Source organism: Eretmochelys imbricata, chromosome 21 (assembly GCF_965152235.1).
Source record: "Eretmochelys imbricata isolate rEreImb1 chromosome 21, rEreImb1.hap1, whole genome shotgun sequence".
Classification (NCBI taxonomy): Eukaryota; Metazoa; Chordata; order Testudines; family Cheloniidae; genus Eretmochelys; species Eretmochelys imbricata.
In genome coordinates, this window is record NC_135592.1 from 17,143,070 (window position 1) to 17,166,348 (window position 23,279).

At 54.9% G+C, this 23,279-nt stretch overlaps 2 protein-coding genes across 2 annotated transcripts in view; both read right to left on the reverse strand.

Annotated features, from left to right (window-relative positions):
• Positions 1 to 3,139: 3,139 nt before the first annotated feature.
• LOC144278195 (galanin receptor 2a-like) lies at positions 3,140 to 4,150 on the reverse strand. The gene has a single exon (XM_077839408.1). It carries the CDS (start codon positions 4,148 to 4,150, stop codon positions 3,140 to 3,142), a length of 1,011 nt encoding a protein of 336 aa, XP_077695534.1.
• A 6,850-nt stretch (positions 4,151 to 11,000) lies between these two features.
• SORT1 (sortilin 1) overlaps positions 11,001 to 23,279 on the reverse strand; it is a 35,373-nt gene continuing 23,094 nt past the window's right edge. The window contains exons 14-20 of the mRNA XM_077839324.1: positions 22,820 to 23,010; positions 18,397 to 18,586; positions 17,788 to 17,904; positions 17,036 to 17,144; positions 16,765 to 16,871; positions 15,659 to 15,782; positions 11,001 to 14,684 (exon numbers count right to left, since the gene is read on the reverse strand). Coding sequence (XP_077695450.1) covers positions 14,670 to 14,684; positions 15,659 to 15,782; positions 16,765 to 16,871; positions 17,036 to 17,144; positions 17,788 to 17,904; positions 18,397 to 18,586; positions 22,820 to 23,010 — 853 coding nt within the window. The 3' untranslated portion in view covers positions 11,001 to 14,669. The remainder of the gene's footprint in view (positions 14,685 to 15,658; positions 15,783 to 16,764; positions 16,872 to 17,035; positions 17,145 to 17,787; positions 17,905 to 18,396; positions 18,587 to 22,819; positions 23,011 to 23,279) is intronic.

Genomic DNA, 23,279 nt, shown 5'->3' on the forward strand with positions numbered 1-23,279 from the left:
GGCGTGGCACCTAGATCAGGTGGTACATAATGAGACCCTAACAAAGATGCAGTGTATGCTAGCACAGGAGTTCTTTTGCCAGTATAATTACACTACCTCTCCAAACGACATAAACTCTCCTGTCCAAAGGTAGAAGCTGCTATACGCTGTGTCCCCCCAAAAATGGAGATTTTGCCAGTGCAGGTATGTCACTTCAGGGGCATGATGTTTTCACAGTCCTGACCCACAGCTAAGCTGACAAAATGCTGCCATGTAGAAATGACCTGTCTCATTGATTTCTGCCGTACACGCTTCGGGGCAGGGCCTGTCTCGTACCAGCCTGCAGACTTTGTACCAATGGCACCAGTTTGGCTGGCGGCTATATACAGTTACAGTGGCACAGAGATGCCTTTTACCAGGAGATTCTGTTCTATGCCGGTTCGCATGCCATGATCATCACTGGAGTATGTCTGACCGCCTTCCAGCTGTGCACTAAGCAACGTGGCCAACATCTGTCACACCGTTCGCTCTCTGATCCGCCCCCTGGGGCAGTATGTGCTGTGGGGCCATGTTTTGGGGGGATTTTAGGAGGGGATGTTCCGTTTTTAAATAGCCACATTAACACAGAACTAGAGCAGAGGTGGCAGGTCAGAGAACCATGCTTCACACTTGGATCAGAAGGTGGGAAGGTTTGGGGAGGCCCTTCACTCCCAGAGTTTTGTTCCACAGCCTTGGACCAGCCTCCAAGGAAATGGTGTCTCCTGCAGAGAGACAGATTCAAGTTTCAGGCCAGAGGGAGCCATGAGATGATCCATTCTGACTCACCTCTCACAGGGCACCCTTCGCTGGCCTGCAGAGCATTACACTGGGCTGGAGCCGTGGAGCTCGGAGACTCCCAGGTCAGACAGGACCCTTGTGATCCTCTAAATCGACCGCGGTTGTCATCGTAGAGTTCAGGCTCTTACAGCTACCTGGGCCCAGGCCACGGAGCCCCATGCAGAGAAGGGCAGAGGCCTGTTCTCTGGGGAGCAGAGGTAGAGAACAGCGGACAGGTGAGATGTGCTCAGGGGAGCCCGTGTTGCTGAGACGTGCTGCACGGTTCTGGACTAGCTGGAGTTTCGTCAACGCTAAAGGCTTCCTGCCCAGGTGTAGCATGTTGCTGTACCCCAGCCAAGAGGAGATAGCTGATACAGCTTATTCCCTTTCCCCTGCAGGGGTTCCCAAACTTCAGCGCACCCCAACCCCCTTCTGACAACCAAAAATTACTACAGGGCCCCAGGAGGAGAGACTGAAGCTTGAGCCCACACAGCAAAGCTCAAAAGGCTTCAGCCCCAGGCAGAGGGCCTGTAACCTGAGCCCACCCCCCTCATAGGTGCTAACTTCCCCTCTAGCCGGGAGGGGTTTGACCCCCACCCATGCCCCCAAGCTCCAAGCCCCAACCCCCCACCCTGCCTCTTTCCACCCTGCCCCCACTCCACACCCTGCCTCTTCCCCACCTCCCACGAGCACACCTTGACCCCACTCCTTCCCCTCCCTCCTGGAGCCTTGTACTTGCCCCCAAACAGCGGTTCACAGCGGGCAGGAGGCGCTGGGAGGGAGGGGAAGGAGGTAGTCAGCAGGGCCACCAGCAGGTGAGAGGCGCTGGGGGGCGGGGGAGGAGGGGAGTTTGGCTGCTGAGCACCCGCTCATTTTTCTCACGAGCCCCGGAGTGCCAGGCCTGAAGCCCCCAAGCAATGGGGCTTGAGCTTCAGCTCTGGCTCTGGGCCCCAGAAAGTCTAAACCAGCCCTGGTGACCCCCTTCAAATGGGTGTCACGACCCCTGTTTGAGAACCGCTGCTTTACAGGAAGTTATAGTGACCTAGCCACCTTTCTCCTGCTCTGACTATACCCACGGCAGGGGGTGTCTATCTGACTGCAGGGTAGAGCTAAAGCACAAACATGGGAGTAGACACAGCTATGTGTGCACACACGTACAGCACCTTGCACACTGGAGGGGTCTTGATCTCAAGTGGGGTCGGTGGGTGCGACTATAATAAATTCACACTAATCTACCCCTGTAAATGATATTGAAAGCAATCCACCAACACTACCCCGGAGCTATCCAACAGACAGAGGCCAGGGCCCAGGCTGATACTTCTCGCAGAGCCTCCAGAAACCCAGCGTCACCCCACCCACCCCAACGAACTGGACAAGGAAACGTTCTTGTCCCTCACTCGTTTTTATTCACATTTGGTAATGAAGCTGCTATAGAATTAGGGGCAAATCTAAAGCTACAGCACATACCAGAGACCAAAATTCTTGTCAAGGCTGGACGAAGTGAGTGAGGGGAGGGGCAGGCTGGGGGAGCTCCTCGTTTACCTCGCTAGCACCTGCCCCAAAGAGCTGACGGTGTGTTCTGCACTCGTACCAGGCCTGGCACATGGGGCTCCTGGGCGCTACCATAACACACGAGAAGAACCAGATCATACGGCCTCTCCCGCAAGGGCAGGGCCAGGCCCTTGATTTATTGCTAACATCACGGTGCAATAACGCCTAAAGAATCACATTTTAAAGCTTGACGGGACGGTGACAATCAGCAGATTGAGCTCCTGCAGAGCGCAGCCCCGGGAGCCCACCACCTATTGCTGCATCCAGCCCCCCGCCTCTGCTCGAGCCAGGCTGGGCATGAGAATCGACAGCCCTGGCCCCACGGAACTTCCTGTCTAGCACCAAGACAGCCCAGCCAGGCTGAGGCAGCAGCTTACCCCATACAACAGGATGTGCTTGGTTCTCAGCCAGTCAGTCCCACCCTGCTGGCTTCTTCACCGCGTCTGGGAGGCCGGGTGTCTACAGAGCCATCTGGGGACGGCACAGTCTGGGGTTAAGAGCTAATCCAGCGTGTGCAATATTACACGCCCAGCAGCCATGGGGACTGAACCTGGGACCTCTGGCCCTACAGGCAGTAGAGGCTCATGCTTGAGTGATGAGGCCCAGCTCACCCTCTCTACGTGCCGCCCAGGCACATGAGAAAGGGCCCGGAGCAGGCATGGGCACATGTAGCTAGGACGGAGAGCGTCAGACCTTCTCAATGTCTTCCTCGTCCCAGCCCCATCAGCCCCTACCGCGCTCCTCCCTTGCCACCCGCAGCTTCCATCCTGGCCGTGTCTGTGGAGCACCTTGGCTAGAGACAGCACCCCGTCCGCCTCAGGAACTTCCTCAGCCCGGCCTGACACTGGCTGGAGAGGCTGAAGCAGATGATGGGATTGACGCAGCGGTTGGCGTAGGCCAGCAGGGTGGTCAGGTTGGACGCCAGGTACATGGGGCCTGTGGTGAGCAACTCGCCATCCTTCATGAGGAAAACCACCAGCCAGTAGGGGACCCACATAACCACAAAGGTCACCACGGTGACCAGAGCCACAACCGTGGCACGCCTGTTAACCTGGAGGCTGGAGGCTGTGTGGACGGCCAGCCCCCTCCTAACCCACAAGGTGAAGATGATGCTGGAGTAGCAGAGGATCATCACTAGCATGGGGGGAAGGAACGCCATGCCCCCCAGGAGCCTGAAGTAAAGAGACAGCTGCTGCTTGGGCATTTGGTTCACGCAGTACGTCTCCCCCTCCTTCTCCACTGTTGTGTAGTGAATCCACAAGGGGATGGAGAAGAGGAAGCTGAGTGCCCATATAAACACGCAGGCCCAGCCGATGAGCCGCTGGGACACAGCCAGGGTGCGCGTGGGGTGGATCACCGCCATGTAGCGCAGCAGGGAGACTGCCAACAGGCTGTAGAAATCAGCAAAGATGATGGAGAGGGACAGGCTGTTGTAGGTGACGCACACCACGTAGCCCAAGCGCCAGGTCTCAAAGAGCACGTTGCCGAACATCACTGGGACATTGTAGAGGAAGAAGAGGAGGTCCAGGAGAGCAATATTGACCTGCAGGGGCCCAGTCAAGCGGGAGAGGTGGCTGGCACCGGTTCTCATGAGGTCTGGGATCAGGACCAGGAGCAGCAGGACATTCCCAGGCATGCCCAGCAGGAAAATGAGAAAGTAGATGGAAGCAAAGAGCCTCCTGGATTGGAGGAGGAAGAGGTCACTTAGCACAGAGCTGGAGCTGTTCCCTGCACTGGAGTTGGAGGTCATAGCAACGCTGATGTGCCTTGTCAAGCGGAGATCAGCTGCAGCAGGCCCTGTCATAGAATTATAGAATCTCAGGGTTGGAAGGGACCTCAGAAGGTCATCTAGTCCAACCTCCTGCTCAAAGCAGGACCAATCCCCAATTTTTTGCCTCAGATCCCTAAATAGCCCCCTCAAGGATTGAACTCACAACCCCGGGTTTAGCAGGCCAAGGCTCAAACCACTGAGCCATCCCTCCCTGTCGCTCTGTTCTGGAAATCAAAGGGCAAAGTTAGCTGGGCATTCGGCACCTCTGGGCTCCTCTTCACCTGCAGCACAATGGGTGCAGCTGTGATGCATTAGTGAAGACGCTACTGCTCTCCCATGGATGGCACTGTTTACATCGGGACGAGGTCGGTATAACTATCGCGCCGGGGGGTGGGGGGGGATTTTCCACACACATCCCCCAGCCATGTGGTTATACCGCCATACGTCTGTAGTGTAGACCAGGCCTCAGAGAAAGCAGCTGCGCTAAGGTACAGTGCTCAGAGAACTGTCCGCAGCACTGCTCCCAAGAGGAAAATACGGGGGGTTGGTGCACGGAAGCTGGATGAGTAACAAGTTCACAGAGCAGCCTGAGAAATTCTGACCCCCAGAAACAAAACTTCCAGCTTCCTGGGGACAAAACCACTAGAAAGCCAGGCACAGAGGGAACAAAGCTCCCTGATGGGAAAGCCCTGTAGGATCCCAGAGCAAATACTAATCCCCCACGGTTTCTCCAGCGGGGATCTGTGACTGCTCAGGGAACAGAACCCAGGCCTCCTGCTTAGCTGGAGAGCAAGGCAGCCTCTCAGCTGACACCCCGGGAGCTGTAGTTCCAGGCCAGCGGTGGATTCATAGCACTAAGAGCCCAGTAAAGGCAAGAGCAGCTGGATAATTTCAAAGAGGCAGATTTAATTAGAGTGACCACTAGAGAAACGTACTGGGGGTCGGGGAGTGGCCTCGGAGAACAAAATACTCAAAGCACGGCAGGAAAGTGGGAGAAGGCGCAGGAGCCCAGTGTCCACGGCTGAGGGACGGTGGCTCTAGCTGTGAGTCCAGGAGGCCAGAGACCCTCAGGTTCTGCTGCGCTCGGGAAAGCACCCAGAAGCTCTTTGGAGCAGGGCCGGTTTTGCCTGGGGCCTTGTCCAACACCAACCCTGTTGTTGCGGTTAGTGGTTATTTCTCCCCGCTAACCTCCACGTGTGACTGTCTGAAGGGTAGACAGGCTCCCCGAACTCCAGCACCCTCCCATGGGCAGGCGGCTTTGCTCACCAAGAAAGAAGGACAGAATGGGGAGCAGGAAACTTCCCTCAGGACAGGGGGTTGGTTCAGCCAGCGAGCTATGGTCTGCGGCTGCAGCACAGGAGCTGAACGCTCTAGTTAGATGGCAGCTTCTCGTTTGGTCACCGGGCAGATTCCCCCACGTCTCACTGGAATCACGCTTTGCATGAGTCCAGACACTCGTTCTCCTCCACTACATGTTGGCCTTGCCCGACGGGCCTGATCCTGCTCCCACCGAAGTCAGGAACTGAACTTCCGTGGTGCAGGAGCAGGCCCGATGTCGGAGTTCCCAGCACACCCCATCCTGCCTGCATTCGAAACACAGCTCTGCAAACCCGCTCCTCTGTGCGTGGCTCCTTCTGCAGTGTGGAGAGGTTCCCAGCTCCCTGGCCTGTGAGCTGGGAGCCTGTGGTGTGTCCAAGCCAAAAGGACTCGCCTCTCCAGCACACGTGGGTGCCCCTTGCAGGGAACAGCTGGATGAAGCTGCAGTCCCAGGCAGCTGCTCTTGTCTTGACCTTGTCACTTTCCTGAGCAAACCCCTGCTAACTAATGAGAGACAATTTATAAACTCAGCCAGAAAACGCTCAGGAGGCGGCAACACCCCTGCTCTGCCCAGGGCTGCCCATCACAGTCCCTCTGGCTGAGCAAACAGTGCAGAGATCAGCCACAACGCACAGACGGTCAGCCTGGCGGAGAGACTGCCTGCAAACTGTGGTGAGCAAGGGGGCTCTGCCTACTTCTGCCACTTGTTCTGAATAACCGAGAAGCAGGCTGAAATCGACCCCCTGGATCCAGCCACCACTGAGCTTCCGGGGAGTTTGGATCCAGATTGGAACCCACAGTCCAGCCCAACGCGCAGCACTTGCTGTTCCGGAGGACATAGCGTCACCACGGGGGGCTGACGGGGAAGGGGCCACATGAGGCACACACTGAAGCTGGGTAACAAATTTTCAGTGAACATAAATATTGCCCAAAAGTGTATTGTTCAAAAATCCAGGGCAAATCTGGGGAATACATTCAACCCCCCCTCCCTTTTTTTTTTTTTTTTTTTTGCATTTTGGCCACTGACCCGAAAAGTCAGTTGTTCACTCGGTGGTCCCACAACTGTGGTCTGCATCCTGGGCTGTGATACAGCGAGCTTGCCCGGAGCAGTGCTGAGAGGCCGCTGTGCTCACAGAACCAGTCACACCCACTGCGCTCACCCCAAAGACTTTCCATTGGTTCTTTCTTGCTCAGTTAGTTCCCCTGCTGTAGAAGGAAGCTCGTTCACACTGAATGTACTTGCTCCTTTCCGAATATGAAGCCATAACGAGCCAGGAGCCAAAGAAACCTCAGCCTTTACTGCAGGTGTAGGTTTATAAGTGGTTGCTCTAGCAGATCACAGCCCTTCAGTGGGACCCAGCCGGTGCTGAATACAAACTCTGACAGGAGGCAATCTGAGTGGGACCTGGCCTAAGCAACTACAACTCCATTGACTTCACACCAGCACCACCTGCTTGGGCCAAATGGGAACTGGGCCCAGCTATTTCCATACAGGATCGGGACAGAGCTTAGCCTATTTAAAGGAAGAGCAGGGATTTCTAAAGCTTCCCGTTCACGCAGGGAGGTGCAACTCAAAAATCTGATGCAAGAGCTGGGCTCAGTCAAGTGACTAAGTACTAAGGGTCCATGCTGGCATACCGGAGTCCTGGTAAGTCCATGGCTGGTGGCTGTTTGTCCTGTCGTCACAACACTGGCTTTTTCAGGTCCATTACGTGTAGTTTTGGAAGTTGTTCCAAATACTTTGCCCTTCTGTAGAGCTCTCCACCTGCAGGTCTCAAAGCATTTTATAAAGACAAACAACCTCAGCATCCCCAAATGGGAGATATTCTGCCACTCTTAAAGATGGGGAAATGGAGACAAAGGGAAAGTTAATTTCCTCAAGTTCACATGAGTCAGGGCATAACCCAGCAGTCTAAACTCCCATTTTCCCTGATCCAACCACTGGACCATACCCCTCTCCCAGTACCAGGAATGGGAGCCAGGACTGCTGGCTCTGGATTCACTCCTGCTGCTACCACAACAGGGAGAAAGACTTTTGTGTTAAATGGCCGCATTTTTTTTTTATACTTCTTTCTTATGTATAAAGAGCAACTTTATTGTTATTCCTGCTTTTTAATACACTAAAAACAGAACAAATCAAACAATCTGATCACTTTCTCCCCCATTGTTTTGCCAGAGGACCCCTCAGAGAATCTGAGAACTAGCAAGACTGGGACATTGCATGGGCCTAGAGCCAGAGCAGTGGAGAGAAGGGATTTTTATTCAGGCTGTTTAACACTCCAGCATTAACAGTTTTCAATCCAAACCCATGCCCAGTCAGTGGAGATCCGAGGATGCTGAGCTCCAGTTCTCTGCTTCTCCAAGCAGACCTCCAGCAGCAGCAGGGACAAGATTTGGTATTTCTAAGTTTAAAACAACCACAGCCTGAGCAGGGAGAGCTCGGAGGCCTTCTCCCTCCAACACAAAGAGCAGCCGCGAAGCGCAGGCTCTGCCGGACCAGGGCGTGTGGTCATGTCTCTGTTCCAGTAACAGAGCTCCTTGCAGGGCTGGAAACGCACACAGGTTTTGCATGCAGGAGCTAATTTTTGCCTTTACCTGCCAAAGCCCCAGTCTGAGGCTGTTGGTTCAAACGGCGTGTGGCGGAGACAGAAACTCGGAAACATGGCAGGGTCCCCCAACACCAAATAATCACATCCCTGAATCCTCAATCACCACCTTTCTTCCGAGCTGCTTTCCACCCCCTGAGAGCAGGTGTCACTGGTTAAATCTGCTAAATTCCAGCCAGAAAGATTTACTGGCAGACCGCCTGTTTCATTAAGATGGTGTTTGCGTTCACCAAGGCCCTAAAGACATCATTAAAGCCTCCAAACACCGTCCATCTTTAGCATGGATCATCAAGAGGCCCCAAAGCGCTTATTAAAAGCTCTCACCTCCACAGCCAGGAAGGGCGAGCAGCCTGATGTTGTGGAAGGTGTTACTTGTACTGCCTGGCTCATGGGAAGCATTTTCACAAGTCCAGGCTGCTTGGATTGATTTATGGGTGTGCAGAGCCCGGGAGCAGCTGTGGGGAAGGAAGGGAATAGATTGCAAGGATTTGCTGCCCACCCCATGCCAATTGCCAGGTGGGACGCAGGCACAACTTGCTGCGGAGAATGGAACAAACACCAGCCTGGAGTGCTGTTCCCAATCACGGCACTGCCCAACGGGGCAAGAGGCAGCAGAGAGACTGGCTGGGATGGGGATGCACAGAGCAGAACACGCCCGCTCCTATGGCCAGTGCAAGGTCTGTGTCAAAGTAATGCAGATGGCAAGGTTTGATAAGCAAGCGCTGTGGTCACATCAGCAGGAAATAAACACCTGGCTTTGAAGTCCCTTTGTCCAATACAAGGCCTCATTTTCGGTCTCACTGAATTAAGGCCAGCAGGGACTATGCTGAAGGTCCTGTCGGACCTCCCGCATGGCACAGGCCAGAGCCAGTCACCCAGCCGCTCCTGCACTGGAGGGAATTGTTCTCCCCTACAGATGGGATCGCCGTTTGGGTAGTCTAGCGACTTGTTGAACAAGTGTGTCTCCCCAAGCTCCGTTTACAGACTCCAAGCAACTGACCCCATCCCTGCCTACACCGCTCCTGCAGTTAATCACCCTTGAGAAGTTATGTCTTCTTTCCCATTTGATGTTAACTTCATCTGGGAGTGGAAGCCCCTGGATCCTGCTAGGCTCTGGGGTGCTCAGTTACAGACCCTGAATCACAGGTAACGTCTCCCTGGGTATCACTGGCCAGAAGAGTCATCTCTTAACCGACTCGAAATTAGACTGAGCTCCCACGCCTCCTGAAGTGCCTGCTGGGAGACCCCATCCCCAGCCTTGCTGGGTGCCAGAGCAGCTCAGTGAATGCTGAGAAAACAAGAATGAGATTGCTAACATTTGTACAGCACCTAGCACAATGGGGTCCTGCTCCACAACCACCGGAACTCAGATCCAGGGGCCGGTTGGGTCTGAGCTCAGGTGGCTAGCCTCCGCCACTGCCTACTAGCACAGGTCTGTCTACTTGGGCTGGGAGGCAGCTACCACAATACGAACAGGTTCTGAAAGAGCCCATAGGTGTCTAGTGCACACAGTACAGGACCACCGGTGCCTTAGGGCAGGGACAGTCTTTTTGTTCACCTACACGGGGGATCCCGTCCCTGAGCAGGTCTCCTAGGTGCGACAGTAACAAACAAATGGCAGTTCAGCAGCAGACCACACCAGTTTCCATGCTGACCACGCCTCTTGTGGAACTGGCTTTCTACAGCGCACAGGGACGTGGTTCGTACAGTGGCTGCACAAAGCCCTGGGCCCTTCTGTCAATAGGTTTTCAAAACACGAAAGTAGCTTTTCCTTTCAAAAGCCCTGGGGAGTTGCCCAGGGACAAGCTGCCCTGGGGAGTCGTGCAGTGGGCTCCTGAGTTAGACCCTGGAAGGGGAGGGGCGGAATGGATCAGTTCTGGCCTCTACACTCACCCAATAGCCACCTGCTTTGGTCTGAGCCCTCATCAGACTCCCAACAATTCCCCAAGGCCTCCAGACTAGTGGCCTTGGCCCGCAGCGCTGTGATGCAGCAGGGAGGGGGGAGTGTTGACCTGGGAATGTGGCAGGGGAGTTTCAATGGGAGACCTGAGAGCCGGTAACCTGAGCCAGGAGGAGGAGGTAACACCTCTGCCCAGGAATGTGGACAAAGGCTGCAGGAGGGAGCCTGCTGGGGGGGTTTAGTTTCAGTTTGGGGCTGGGTGGTGGAACGCAGGGAACCCCAGGGCTGGGGTCTAAGCTCCCTGCTCCCCCAGAAGGACTTGACTTGTACCCACAAGCTCTGTTTGAGACTGTGTTCCTATTGTTCAATAAACCTTCTGTTTTACTGCTGGCTGAGAGTCTCAGTGAATCCCAGGAAGAGGGGTGCAGGGCCTGGACTCCCCCACACTCCATGACAGGCACAGCCTCCCAATGCCCTGCTCCCAGGCTGCCTGCCTCAAGGGCAAGACCTCACTGCTTTTATGCAGCTCCCCTTACGGATGGACGCCAGACATGGAAGCCTGCCTCTCTCTGCAGGGCAGAAGGATCATGTGAGCAAAGGAAGGGGAGTTTTTCTGCCACTGGTAAGACAGAGAATCAACAGGACTAATCAACTGTACATTTTATTGACATCAGTGCATTCCCAGAGAAGTGCATTAACCAGGGAAGTGGCCACCGGAATAACAGACTTACTGGAGCCATTAAGAGGGGCACACGGCAAATAAATTGGTTAGTCTCTAAGGTGCCACAAGTCCTCCTTTTCTTTTTGCGAATACAGACTAACACGGCTGTTACTCTGAAACCTATCCCCTGACAGTGTGTTACAGGGGCTAGTCACGTTCAGAAATCAACCTGGAGCTGGTGGGGGAGCTGGGCCTGGGAGAAAGCAGCTAGTGTTTGTTACAGTGCCCAGGGGTCTGCTAAGGTGTGTCGCTGGGCCAGGTGGGAGAGGGCACTTTAGAAGAGTCTAGCAGGAGCCAGCCCCTCCTGCTCCCACAGTAAGGCAGTCCACAGAGCAGGTCACATAAATTCCATTTGATTTTTATTTCTAACCCAAATATTGCAAATATACAGAAAAATCCCAGTACAAAGTCATTCCCCAGCCCTGACTTCTCTCTCACCAACAGATGTTGGTCCGATAAAAGACCCCCTCCGCACCGTGTCTCTCTAGTATAAAGTTATACCCCAGCCAGGTTTGTTTACAGAACACTCCACACACCTTCATCCCGTCCCGTGTGCCTTCCCTGGACCTGGGCCCCGAGGTACTCTCCATGGGAGGGCAGGGGCTCTGGCTTCAGTTACATGGGGACATAGCACGGGCTGGCTACCTGGCACAGCATCCCTGTGTTGATCTGCCCTACAGCCACGCTGGTAAACCAAGGGTACGGGGGCAGCATTGGGCTTAATGCCACATGACAGCAGCATCCCCAGGGAAGTGCTCCGGCAGCAACCATTCAGCAGGGACAGAGCTGCAGCATTATCAGTGCGCTTTGCTCAGGGAGAGGAAGGCTGCTATTGCATGACACAGTGAGGCCACTGGCACGTGGGAAACGCACCATCGCCCACCAGAAAAATGTAATTTGTCTCTCCCCAGGGCTGCCTTCACCCCGTTGGAGCACGAGCTTCCTGGGGGGCAGGTGCTCTCTGCGCCAATGTACCACGTGCGTAATGAACAGCAAGGCTGATGGGTTTGGGGGCAGGAAATAGGGAAGGGGGTGTGCAAAAGAGAACCACAGTGTTTACCAGCTTCCTCGACAGCCTGTAGATGAGAATGCTCCTTCAGAACAGGCTGGTCTCAAAAGCATGAGAATTCGTAGCCAGAATTTTCCATTCATGCAGCCGACCAGCTTATCCCCCAAATGCTCTGCTTCCGTTTCCCCTCGAAGGCTGGCACCTGGAGCGCTAAGAGCCATGGCCATCTGATTCTGCCCCAGATGTCTGTGCTGAGACAGTCTGCTGGAGACTCCCAGAGACACAGCACCCACCTCTCATTTATTCTTCAGCCTTTGTTCCCAGCTGGCGAGGAACATGGACCTGAACCTTCTCCTGGAGCTTTGGCCAGCTGCGGCTATTTGGCTGCTAGTCAAATTCTAAGGGAAAAAGCTCCCCAAAAACTCATTCTTTAAAAAGAAATTTTGCTAAACCAAGTCTGGGAGCCAGAAACGCTCCAGGCAAACAGGCTAAGCTACTTCTTTCCTATTCTACACGACCGGACGGATACGGGGGGACGAGGGTAGAGTTGGGCAATGTGTTGCCCAGGAAAATGCACCCAGATCTGCCTTCACCACCGAGCAGCCTCTCTCTTAGCCAGACAGCATCCGCTCCCTTACAACAGGCTACTCCAAAACATAGCACAGCTTCGGAGAGCAGCCTTCCAGCTGTACCCAGGGAAACAGCGCTTTCTAGTGGCCACAGGAATGGCATGGCTCTGCCTGTAAGTTTTTAAAGGAAAGCCCCAGGGTAACAAGAGTTCGGTAGCTTAGAGCCAGATTTCTGTGAAGGTATTTAAGGGCTGCTCCACTCCTTGTTGCAACACCTAACTGACTTAGGAGCTTAAGTCCTATTGTCTTTCAGTGAAACTCAGGAGCCTAAGAGTACATCTACACTACAGTGTAAGCTCAGGGTTCGAATTCAGGCTCAAGCTTAACCCCCCTTTCGTCTACACACAAATCACGCTAACCCAGGGTTTGGACCCAGGATCCCACAGTGGTGGAGTATGAGAGCCGGAGTCAAGCTGGGACCCAGGGTTCAAACCCTATTACTTTGCAGTATAGACACAGCCCCCCTGGGCTCACGCTCCGGGAGTCTGCCAAAAGCACCCACTATCCTGCGGGCCAAATTTATTTTGTTCCTTGGACAGTCATGTTTTCGCACGCTGCACCACGAACACAGAGCTCCAGTGGCCACGGTTAAGGAAGGAACTGGGAAGCCTGGGATGAGGGTGGCTGGACTCAGGCCTGCATACTGCAGTAGATGCTGGAGCTCAGGCTGGGACCCAGGGTTCAAGACTTTGTGGGGTCACAAATGAGTGTAGACACTCCAGCCCTACGTCTGCCAGACAGACCCCAAGCTCCCTGGAAAACATTATGCTCCTAAGTCAGCTGGTGCTGCAACGCTGAGCAGAGCAATGCCTAAGGCCCTGCCAAGGCTGGGACTTAGCAACAAGAAGAGTTGCAATAAATGGGTTTAACATGGCCAAGAAGAGCCAAGTCGAGGGGAAGCTGCGAATGGGACAGGGACCTGGACAATTCTAGACAAGCCCTGGCTCAGTTCAAATAAGCCAAGTTTGAAAAATACCAGTCCTTGAGACTCCTGTCTCCTGCGGGCCTGGGGTCGAACGGTGCTCCTTGCATCTTGGCCTATGCTGGGGCCTAACAATGCACCGGATGAATGGCAGCTCACTGGGACCCAGCCCTGGAGAACAAACACCAGTCATATCTGTCAGACTGTTCTATACATTCACTTTTTATCACCCAGCCCTCCAAGTGCAAAGGCCAACCAGACACCCCCTCCGCGATCAGCGGGGCAGCATCTATTGCAGAGGACAACTGGACGTTTAAAAAGGGACATGGACACACTGCGCAGTGTACTCGGCCGAGTGGAACTGCACCTAGAGCAGCAGCTTACAGTTTGTCAGGCGACATCACACCCGAGCGCGGTACCGCTGGGAAGGGCAGGGCACTGAAGATCCTGTTTGTAATTGCCAGAGTGCCTGCAAGCCACCGCCAGGCCTGGCCACATCAACAGCAGCTCTAGGAGCTACCAAAGAGCTGGTTTCCTATCGCTTTGGGGCGGGGCGGGACAGGCAGATGTTCGAAAAGTAGGAGCCTCTCTCTTCCGCCCCCTTAAACGAAGCCCTGGGGCTCTTCGCCAGAGCACTGACATTTCAGTGCACAGATCCACCTGGAACACGCTTCCCACCGCCCTGAAGAACACACCAGCACGCAGGAGATTTATTCCTACCAAGTTTTCTGCTGCACTTATTCCTAGAACTGAAAACAACCCCTTTCCTTCCCCTGCTGCTACCGCCGGTGTTTGCAGACACAGTGCTTTCCCAGTTCAGTGCTTTGGTTCCACAAGGGCCAGTCACAGCAGTTACTCCTGGGGCGGAGATGAACTCAACTTTACGCGCTGCGTTGGTTTCATCCAATCACTCCTCTGATGAAGAAATCCGAGGCACCCGCCCCCCTCGTTTTGGCACGTGGCCCTGCGGGGCGCTGGCTCAGCGACATGCTGTCCTGGCGGGAATCCCGAGGCCTGCCCACGCTAGGTGAAGTGGTGGTGGTAGGCCAGTGCCGGCAGCAGCTCTGCCCAGGCCACGCCGAGGCAGAGATGAGCCCCGAGGGGTGACGCTGGAGTTAAGAGCCTTCTCTCTGCAGCAGGGTGAATTGCACCTTTGTAATGCTTAGTGCTTAGGGAAATGCTGGTTTCACCTTCCTATTTAGTCTTCCTTAAAAACCAAAAAGCTGGAAAGAAATCTCATTACAATAAAGACAAATTAAGCCCGCCCCGCCCGCCCCCACCGGCTCTGGACAGTCTCAAGGGAAGCGGCTGGAGCACGGAGCTCCTCGGAAAGGGACCCAGGCAGCCAGCGCGGAGAAGCGTGGGCTGGAGGAGGCGGTTGCTGTTCTGCAGATCTGTGGCGGCGTCCAAACCCACTTGTCCCAGTGCCAGCGAACAGCGGCGTGCCCCTACTCCAGGAGGTCCTGAGGAGAGAACACGAGTGCTCAGCCCTCAGGGCAGACAGCGCCAGAGCCTCCCCCATCTCAGCCTGATCCCAGCCCAGGACCACTCCCCTCCTGCCCTGGGAACAGGAGAGAATGGGACACCCCGCCTGCTGCCGTCCCCCCATGCTCAGGAAGCCACAAGGCCACTGGGAACACAGCACTGTGTGAAGGTCTCAGCCTCTGTGATAGCTTGGATGGTGGGCGAAGCCACCAGGACAGCACAAGCCGGCTCCTCGGCCTGTCGGCCCCAGGACAGACATCCCGTTATCGACAGGATGGGCACCACTGCAGTGCAAGGTTCTCACATGTGCCATGTGGCTTCCTGGGCCAGAGGGCCTGGGGGTGGGGGTAGTGTCCACTGTCCCGCTGCGCTATTCTCTCAGAAAGACCACCTAGGAACAGGACTGGGACGGACTCATTTCCTGCAGGCCATTCAGCCCACATGGGGGTGGCTTTCAGAGACACTTGTGAACTAGCCCCGACGCATCGAGGCCGAGTGGGAGACCCAAGATCAAGTATTCTTCAAGCCACTGAAGACATTCCAGCCCACCAGCTGCCCCATTCAGAACTCACTGGCCTGCCCCCCCAGCCCCCCAAGGGCTCCTTTGGCTGGAGCTGCTCCCCGGCCCGGCTCAGGGCCTTCATTCTGCAAGCAGGCCAACCCCAGCAGTTCAGCCCTGACCAGCCTGGCCTCCTGAAGCCTGGGGATGACACAGAGGGAGGAGGTTCTCCAGCGGCAGCCCTACGTTCCCTTTGCTGGTGGCTGTGGGCTGCAGGACTGCTCAGACAAAGGGGCATTTCATATGGCCCTGACATTCAGCCCCCCACTGCACAGGAGCAGCATCCATTTTTAACCCCATCCCAGCTCAAGCCCTGCTTCCCCAGGACACCGAGGACGTGCCGTGCTCAAGCGCTGCTCTCTGCTGCATCTGCATCACCTGCCAATCACCTACCTCATCAGAATCGTCGTGGTAGCCCCCTTTATTTGCAGGGCTGGCTGCCTCCAGAGCATCAACCCCTTCCACCCCATTCGCCTCTGCATGCTGCTGCAGGACGGAATAGCGATGGACCAGGAACCTGGGGGTGGAGCAGACACGGGGGTCAGGGACACGCCATGCTGTCTTTCGGCACCTCTGGCATGTCAAACAGCAAGACCTTCTAATGCCCTAGGAGCTTGGGAAGGACAGCAGCCAGCACTGGGGGAAGAATTCCAGGCCTTTACGATGCCCCGTACTCTGCAGTGGAATGGTTAGTGACTGCAGACAGGACACAGGAGCTGCTTACCACTAATGAGCTTCGCTTAACTGAAGCTGGTGGATGTCAGAGCCATCTCAGGATATGCCTACGCTGCAGTCTGCGGTACAACCACTAGCAACATGAGCAGGAGCCCGGGATCTCCGACAGCCCGGGCCGGAGCCTGTGCCACCGGACGGCACTGCTGCTTTTGGCCAGGGAGCTGCACTCACACTTTGGATTGCAGCACGGCCGACCCTGCTGAGGGGGCAAAAACCCAACTGGCTTCAAGACTGAGCTGGGTCAGTTTATGGAGGAGATGGTGCGATGAGATGGCCTGCGATGGCATGTGGCCCATCGGTCACTGGGCTGGTGACGGGACACTAGATGGGGAAAGCTCTGAATTACTACAGAGAATTACTTCCCAGGTGTCTGGCTGGTGGGTCTTGCCCACATGCTCAGGGTCTAAGTAATCACCAGATTTGGGGCTGGGAGGGAATTTTTCCCCAGCTCAGATTGGCAGAGACCCTGGGGTTTTTCCGCCTTCCTCTGCAGCCTGGGGCATGGGTCACTTGCAGGTTTAAACTAGTGTCAATGGTGGATTCCCTGCAACTCACAGTCTTTAAAGCATGATTTGAGCACATCAGTCACTCAGCAAGGTTCAGGGGTCTGTTACAGGAGTGGGTGGGTGAGTGAGGTTGTGTGGCCTGTGACATGCAGGAAGTCAGACTAGATGATCACGATGGTCCCTTCCGGCTTTAAGATCTATGAGATATGTAATACTTCACACAGAGCGACTGCATGTGAAACCCCTCCCACACCTCACCTGCCCCCACAGACGTATTTCTTAATGATCAGGACTCCAGCTATGATGGTGAGGAGCATCACGCCCACAGCAGCCAGGATTACGGGAGCGGAGCTGGACGCAGCAGACTGCAGAGAAAGAGAAAAGCTTTACTACATTCACAACACATGAAACTTAAACCAAGACTGCTCCGGTACCTGGCGTTTGTACAAGAACCTTGTAGCCCCAAGGATCCCAAAGCTTTTCACAGCCTGGTATTGGCTCGCTCCCCACATGGTTTGCTATCACCTACCAGCTGGCTGGGAGTCAACAAGTTGCTTGTGCATTTCCTCTTCAGGTCCGTCACCTCACGGCTTGGACTCTTCCCACCGCTACATTTGTCTCCCGGGATCTTACGGTACCTGGAATGTCAGGGAAGAAAGCACCTGCAGGACCTGATGATCAGGAGGGAGCTTCCCAGGCCAGCTCAGAGATTGCCCGGCCATTCCTGGAGACATCAACCCCACCCCGGGATGGGTAGAAAGTGTGCAGAGCAACGTGGTTTCCTAGCCAGGATCAAAAACTGCACCCAGACCTGCTGGGGGATTTCCAGCCCTAACCTGCCAGGGGGCCAGAGGAACAGCCTCCTGAAGCTAGGCAGGCTCCCCTGAGGTCTGGCTCCGTGACCGACTGCCCGCACAAACAGCACAGGGCCAGCAGCAGGGGCATCCGTATCCACATCCATTCTGTGTGCCCAACGCTGGCCTCCAAGGACCAGAAGGGCAGTTTCCCATTCGAATATGCTACAGCAGCACTTGTTCCAAAGCCCTGGGGCCAGGCTGGGAAGTATCATCATTGCCCAGAGCAGGAATTGGTGACACAGCCTGGCACAGAACCTAGGTCCTCCTAATTCCCACCCTGTAGCCCTACACACTGGGAGTACGGTGCCATGGTAGCACCAAGATTTATCCCCCTGCTCCCAGGAGTCCCTGACACACTGCTGCTGCTTCTGCCCCTATCTAGGGCTAGTGGTTGCTGAGCGAACCTGTTAAAAAGCCACTTTACCCTCTAGTCTTCAGCAACTCCTGCCTGCCATAGAGACAGAACTCCAGGTCGTGGCCCTTCAGCTCCGGCTGCTCCACACAGACAGACTGGTTTTCAGGGCGGAAATAGCCAAAATCGCTGCAGCGCAAGGACAAAAAGCAGAGACGGGCATGAGTGACACACTGAGCGATGGCTCGGGGGCCCTTCACCTAGCCGGCTAGAGCGTTAACACAGGCAGTCCTGGAGCACCTGCAGCGGACTCTTCTAGCCAAGTGGATACAGGCTGTGCCAGGCCTGCGGGTCAGCTCTTGGCTAGGAAAGTCAGTGTCTGGTTGGGGGCCCCCACCCCCTAGTTATAGCATGGCACCATGTGTGGTGCATTCCGAGTGGGTTTGCCTTCACCAGGCACTGGAGCGGGATCCCTACGCACTAGCTGATGCTCTGAGACAAACCCTACGCGCCGACCGGGCCAGACGATCCACACGAGCGGGTCCCGCGCAAAGGCAGCTCCTACGCCACCACCAGAGTCCCAGAGGAGCACGCCACCCGATGCAGGGCCAGTCTAGTAACCTCAGCAGAGCAGATGTCGCCCCTCGCCATGCAAGGCGAGCGAGCCTTTGCTCGCCATACCAGAGGTAGTCCTCCAGCGTGCACGGGCAGACAGAGGGCTGCTTGATCATCACGTAATCCCGGCCATTCTGACAGACAGATGACTTGCGGAGACGCAGGTATTGCTCCTTATAGCCCAGAACGCAGCCATCAGTGCGGCTGCCAGGCTCACTGGAGTGAGCCAGCCAGACAGTATAGTCCTCCTCCTCACCTACGAGAGGGGAAAGGCGATCAGACTCCGGGCACAAGATGATGTGATTGAGAAGACAGGAACTGACCCTGGGCAACAGCTGCCAACCCCAGAGCTACGGGTCACAGGGCTGAAAGCAAGAAGAGGAGTGTGGCCATTCCAGCCCATCCTCCTACAGAATCGGGCACAATGAAGCAGGACAGTCTGCCCACCCGCAGAAAAGGCAGTGATGGGTAATACCTGGGGGCACTGGCAGGGCCATGAAGGGGAAGAGATTTTACACCACCTGCTTTAGCCAGCATCAACCACATTCCTTTCCGTCAACACTAAAATCTGCCCTGAAAAACCCTAGCAACATCTGCAGGGTTTTGACCGCCTGGTGAAGTCATTTGCTGTCAGTGGACCTCGGGATACTGGTAGGGAACCCTGGTTACCAAGTAGCCTACAGGAGTTAGGTGAGCCTACCCCTCATCTCACTGGGGAGTTACAGGACAGTGCATGAGATTAACTCCAGGAATCCCTGATTTCTATCCTGGCTCTGTTGGCCGTGGGTGTGTCACTCCCCATCACACCCATCTCAGAGGAGCTGTGAGATCTAGCACATTGGGAAGATTCAGAGCTCTGCATCGAGCACGGGAGACTCCTCTCATTTATACAACCCTCAGGACAACCAAGTGTCCAAGATGTTCCCATGGCAGCATCGAGCAGAGGCTCTCAGTGGGGCCGTGCAGCATCACTGCATCCTGTTTTACCGAGGGGTCTGGGCCTTGCCCAAGGTCACACCACGACTTGCCCAGTCGCCTGCTCTAACCACTAGCAAGAGGCAGGCACATTAGAACAAAGCCCCCTACACCTCCATGTTCTCCACACCAAGCTGAAACCCAAGGCGGTGCCTAGGCTCGGCACAGCTGTGGTCACGTTTCGGGAGCGAAGGCTTGTACTGAAGGAGGGCAGCGCAGAGGTGGGTGAACAGCAAGTTCCATTGCACGCTGCCCCTGCATTCTCAGCCACTAACTGCGTCATGGAAGTGGTTGGGATGAAGCTGGAGGTGCTAGCCACCGGTAATTGGGGCTTTTGGCCCCCTGGAGAGGTGTGGGAGTTTGGGCGGGCGGGTTAAGCACACTGCCTCAGTGTTCCTGCAGCGACCAGCAGTGCAATGGTTAATGACAATACTTCCAGCAGCCAGCTGTAGGTTCCAGCGCTCGCACCCAGAGCTAGTCTCACGGCTGTTGGCAGACTCTGCAGCATTTCACGCTCTGTTCACGGTTTCACCACAGAGAAGCCACAGAAACAAAACTCTAAATGACCGCTCTGTGCAGGAGCGCAGTGCTCCAGCAAGGGAGTCACAGCATAGGCCCTACCCCACCGGAAGCAGCAGCCTAGGGCGGGGCTGCTCAAGGAGCTTTCTAGCGATCTACAAACCAAAGGGAACATCCAGGAAGGGAGGGAGGGGCATGTCACTAAGGAGTAGACGTGGGAATAGCAAGAGCGTAGGGACAAAGTCAGGAAAACCCAGGCAAGGAAGAAGTTAAAACTGGCAAGAAATGTTAGACACAACAAGGACGGTTCTACAAATACGTCAAACTAAAAAGATCAATCGGGGACAGAGTGATCCCCGCTGCTCAGTGGAGCTGGTAACGGATTATAAGAAAGCAGAGCTGCTCATTGCCTACTTTGCTTCAGTCTTCGCACAAAAACCAGCCTGTGGCCAGAGGACTACCGAAGTTATCCCAGACAGTAAAGGGGAAGGGACGCAGATCGGGATAAGTAAGGAACATGTCAGATCTTCTGACAAATCTGAATGAATTCAAGTCCACAGGGCCAGATGCTATTCACCTGTATCTGTAAACTCCTGGATGACAGGAGAGGTCCCGGAAGACTGGTGGAGGGCCAACTGGTGCCCATCTTTAAAAAGGGGGGAAAGAAGGAGCTGGGGAACTTTAGACCAGTTGGCCTGACTTTGATACCTGGGAAGCTGGTAGAGCCGTGTAGAAAACATTCCATTTCCAGCAACCTGGAGGATGAGGGTGATCACCAGCAGCCAGCCTGGGTTTACCAGGAACAAACCCGGCCAAACCAGCTTGATTCCTTCTTTGACAGGATAACTGGTTTGGCGGATGGGGGAAATGTGGTGGACGTAATATACCTGGACTTCATCAAGGCTTCTGACACGTCCTACATGACATTCTGAGAGGTAAGCTAGAGAAATGTGGGCTTGACAGAATCACCATTAAGTGGATACATAATTGGTTAAAAGAACCGCAAACGAAGAGTCACTAGTAATGGAATGAAATCAGATTGGACGGAGGTCTCAAGTGGGGCTCCACAGGGGTCTGTTCTGGGTCCGGTGTTGTTTAACATCTTTTTATTAATGACCTCGATGTAGGAATAGATCAAGTTTGTGGATAACACAAAGCTGGCCAGGAGGATGCGGGGGGCGTTGCAAACACTTTGGAGGATAGAACTAAAATTCAGAGGGATCATGGTAAATTGGAAGACTGGGCTATGGACAACAAAATGAAATTCGACAAAGACAATTGTGAGGTGCTACACTTAGGGAAGAAAAACCAAATGCACAGATACAGAATGGGGGCTGTCCGGCTTGGCGGCAGCACTGCTGAGAAGGATCTGGGAGCTGTGGTGGATCACAACCTCAGCATGAGTCAGAAATGTGATGCTCTTGCAAAAAAAAAAAAAAAAAAAAAAAAAGCGCAAATGCAATTTTAGGTTGCATTAACAGAGGCACGACATGCAAGTCATGGGAGGAGACAGTGCCGCTCTACTCAGCGCTGGTTTGGCCTCAGCTGCAGTACGGTGTCCAGCTTTGGTCACCAATGTCTAGCAAGGATGAAGAGAAACTGGAAAGGATTCAGAGGCGAGTGACAAAGATGATCAGAGGGATGGAACACAAGCCATATGAGAAAAGGCTGAAGGAACTGGGTATGTTTAGTTTGGAAAAGAGGAGATTAAGGGGGGACATGATAGCAGTATTCAGATACTTGGAAGGCAGCCATAAAAAAGACGGGGAAAAGTTGTTCTCTCTTGCCACAGAGGGCAGGACAAGAGGCGATGGGGTCAAACCACAGCACAGCAGATGTAGATTAAACCTCAGGAAAACCTTCCTAACTATAAGAAGAATAGGACAATGAGACAGACGCCTAGGAAGCTTGTGGAAGCTCCTTCACTGGAGGTTTTCAAAAGGAGGCTGGAGTTGTGTGTCTGGGATGGGTTAGACCAGGGGTGTGCAAACATTTTGGCCCGAGGGCCACATCTGGGTATGGAAATTGTATGGCGGGCCATGAATGCTCATGAAATTGGGGGTTGGGATGCGGGAGGGGGTGAGGGCTCCGGCTGGGGGTGCAGAAGGGGGATCAGGGCTGGGGCCAGAAATGAGTAGTTCAGGGTGTGGGAGGGGGATCAGGGGTGCAAGCTCTGGGTGGTGCTTACCTCAAGCACCGCCCGGAAGCAGTGGCATGTCCCCCCTCTGGCTCCTATGCAGAGGCATTGCCAGGCAGCTCTCCACACTGCCCCGTCCACAGGCACCGCCCCTGCAGCTCCCATTGGCCATGGTTGCCGGCCAATGGGAGATACGGGGGGTGGCGCTTGGGGCAGGGGCAACATGCGGAACCCCCTGGCTGCCCCTACGCACAGGAGCTGGAGAGGAGGACATGCTGCTGCTTCCGGGAGCCGCGCAGAGCCATGGCACGTGTGGAGCAGGGCAAGCCCTGGATCCTACTCCCCAGCAGGAGCTCGAGGGCCAGATTAAAACATCTGAAGGGCCAGATGCAGCCCCAGGGCCGTAGTTTGCCCACCCCTGGGTTAAACACAACAACAAGTCCTGCATCTTGGCAGGGGGTTGGGATTAGCTGACCTTTGCAGTCTCTTCTAACCCTATGATTCTAGATGGGACCAAACCATAGGAAATCTGGGGTCAGGGGATTCCAATTGCTGCAGCTTAGTTTGGATTCCTGCATGAAATCCCACAAGCATGCCCAGGAGTGAAGGGGAGTAGCAGTGTGATGTGTGCAGTCTATAGCAGAGAGGTACAGCTACTCTGCAGCAGCCTCTCTGGAGAAGATGTTCCCCTGTTATGAGGGCTGAAACTCCCACCTCTTCCCCAGTCTGTATCACTCGTCTGAACGCGGCTGTACTCATCTGCTCAGATTGCTCCCCAACTTTGCCCCTCTTAGCAGGCAGGCAGCCCTTCGCTACCCCCATCTCTGTATGGAAAGGAAGGAAGCAAGAGATGCTCACAGTTCCTGCTGAGGAGACGACTGAAGTCAATGGTGTAGGAGACCCACTTGCGGGGCAAGACGGAGTCTCTGTAGCCCCAGAGGCTTACGTTCATAGATCTGGCTCCTGGCTCTGACGCCAGACCCGTGAAGTAAACGGGCTCCTTGGAGAAAGCGTACTTGTGCCAGCACTGGCCTTCATCCGTCGAGAACCTAGAGAGAAAAGACTTACCATGAGGAGCTGGATTCACAACCAAGGAGAGACCAGGTGGAACTTTCTGTGACCCCCTGCTACATTCAAAGGCGAAGAGGGGTGGAAAGACAGGCTTGCGCAGACAGGCATGAAGGCCCAGAAGGGGGAGCTTACCGACAGAGTGCCAAGCACAAAGCCGTATCTGCCCAAAGGAGAGGGCTCCTTCCCCTCTCAGCAGCCTCACTCCCATGGAAGATCCTTTGAGCAGCTGCAGAACAAGGGAGGGAGG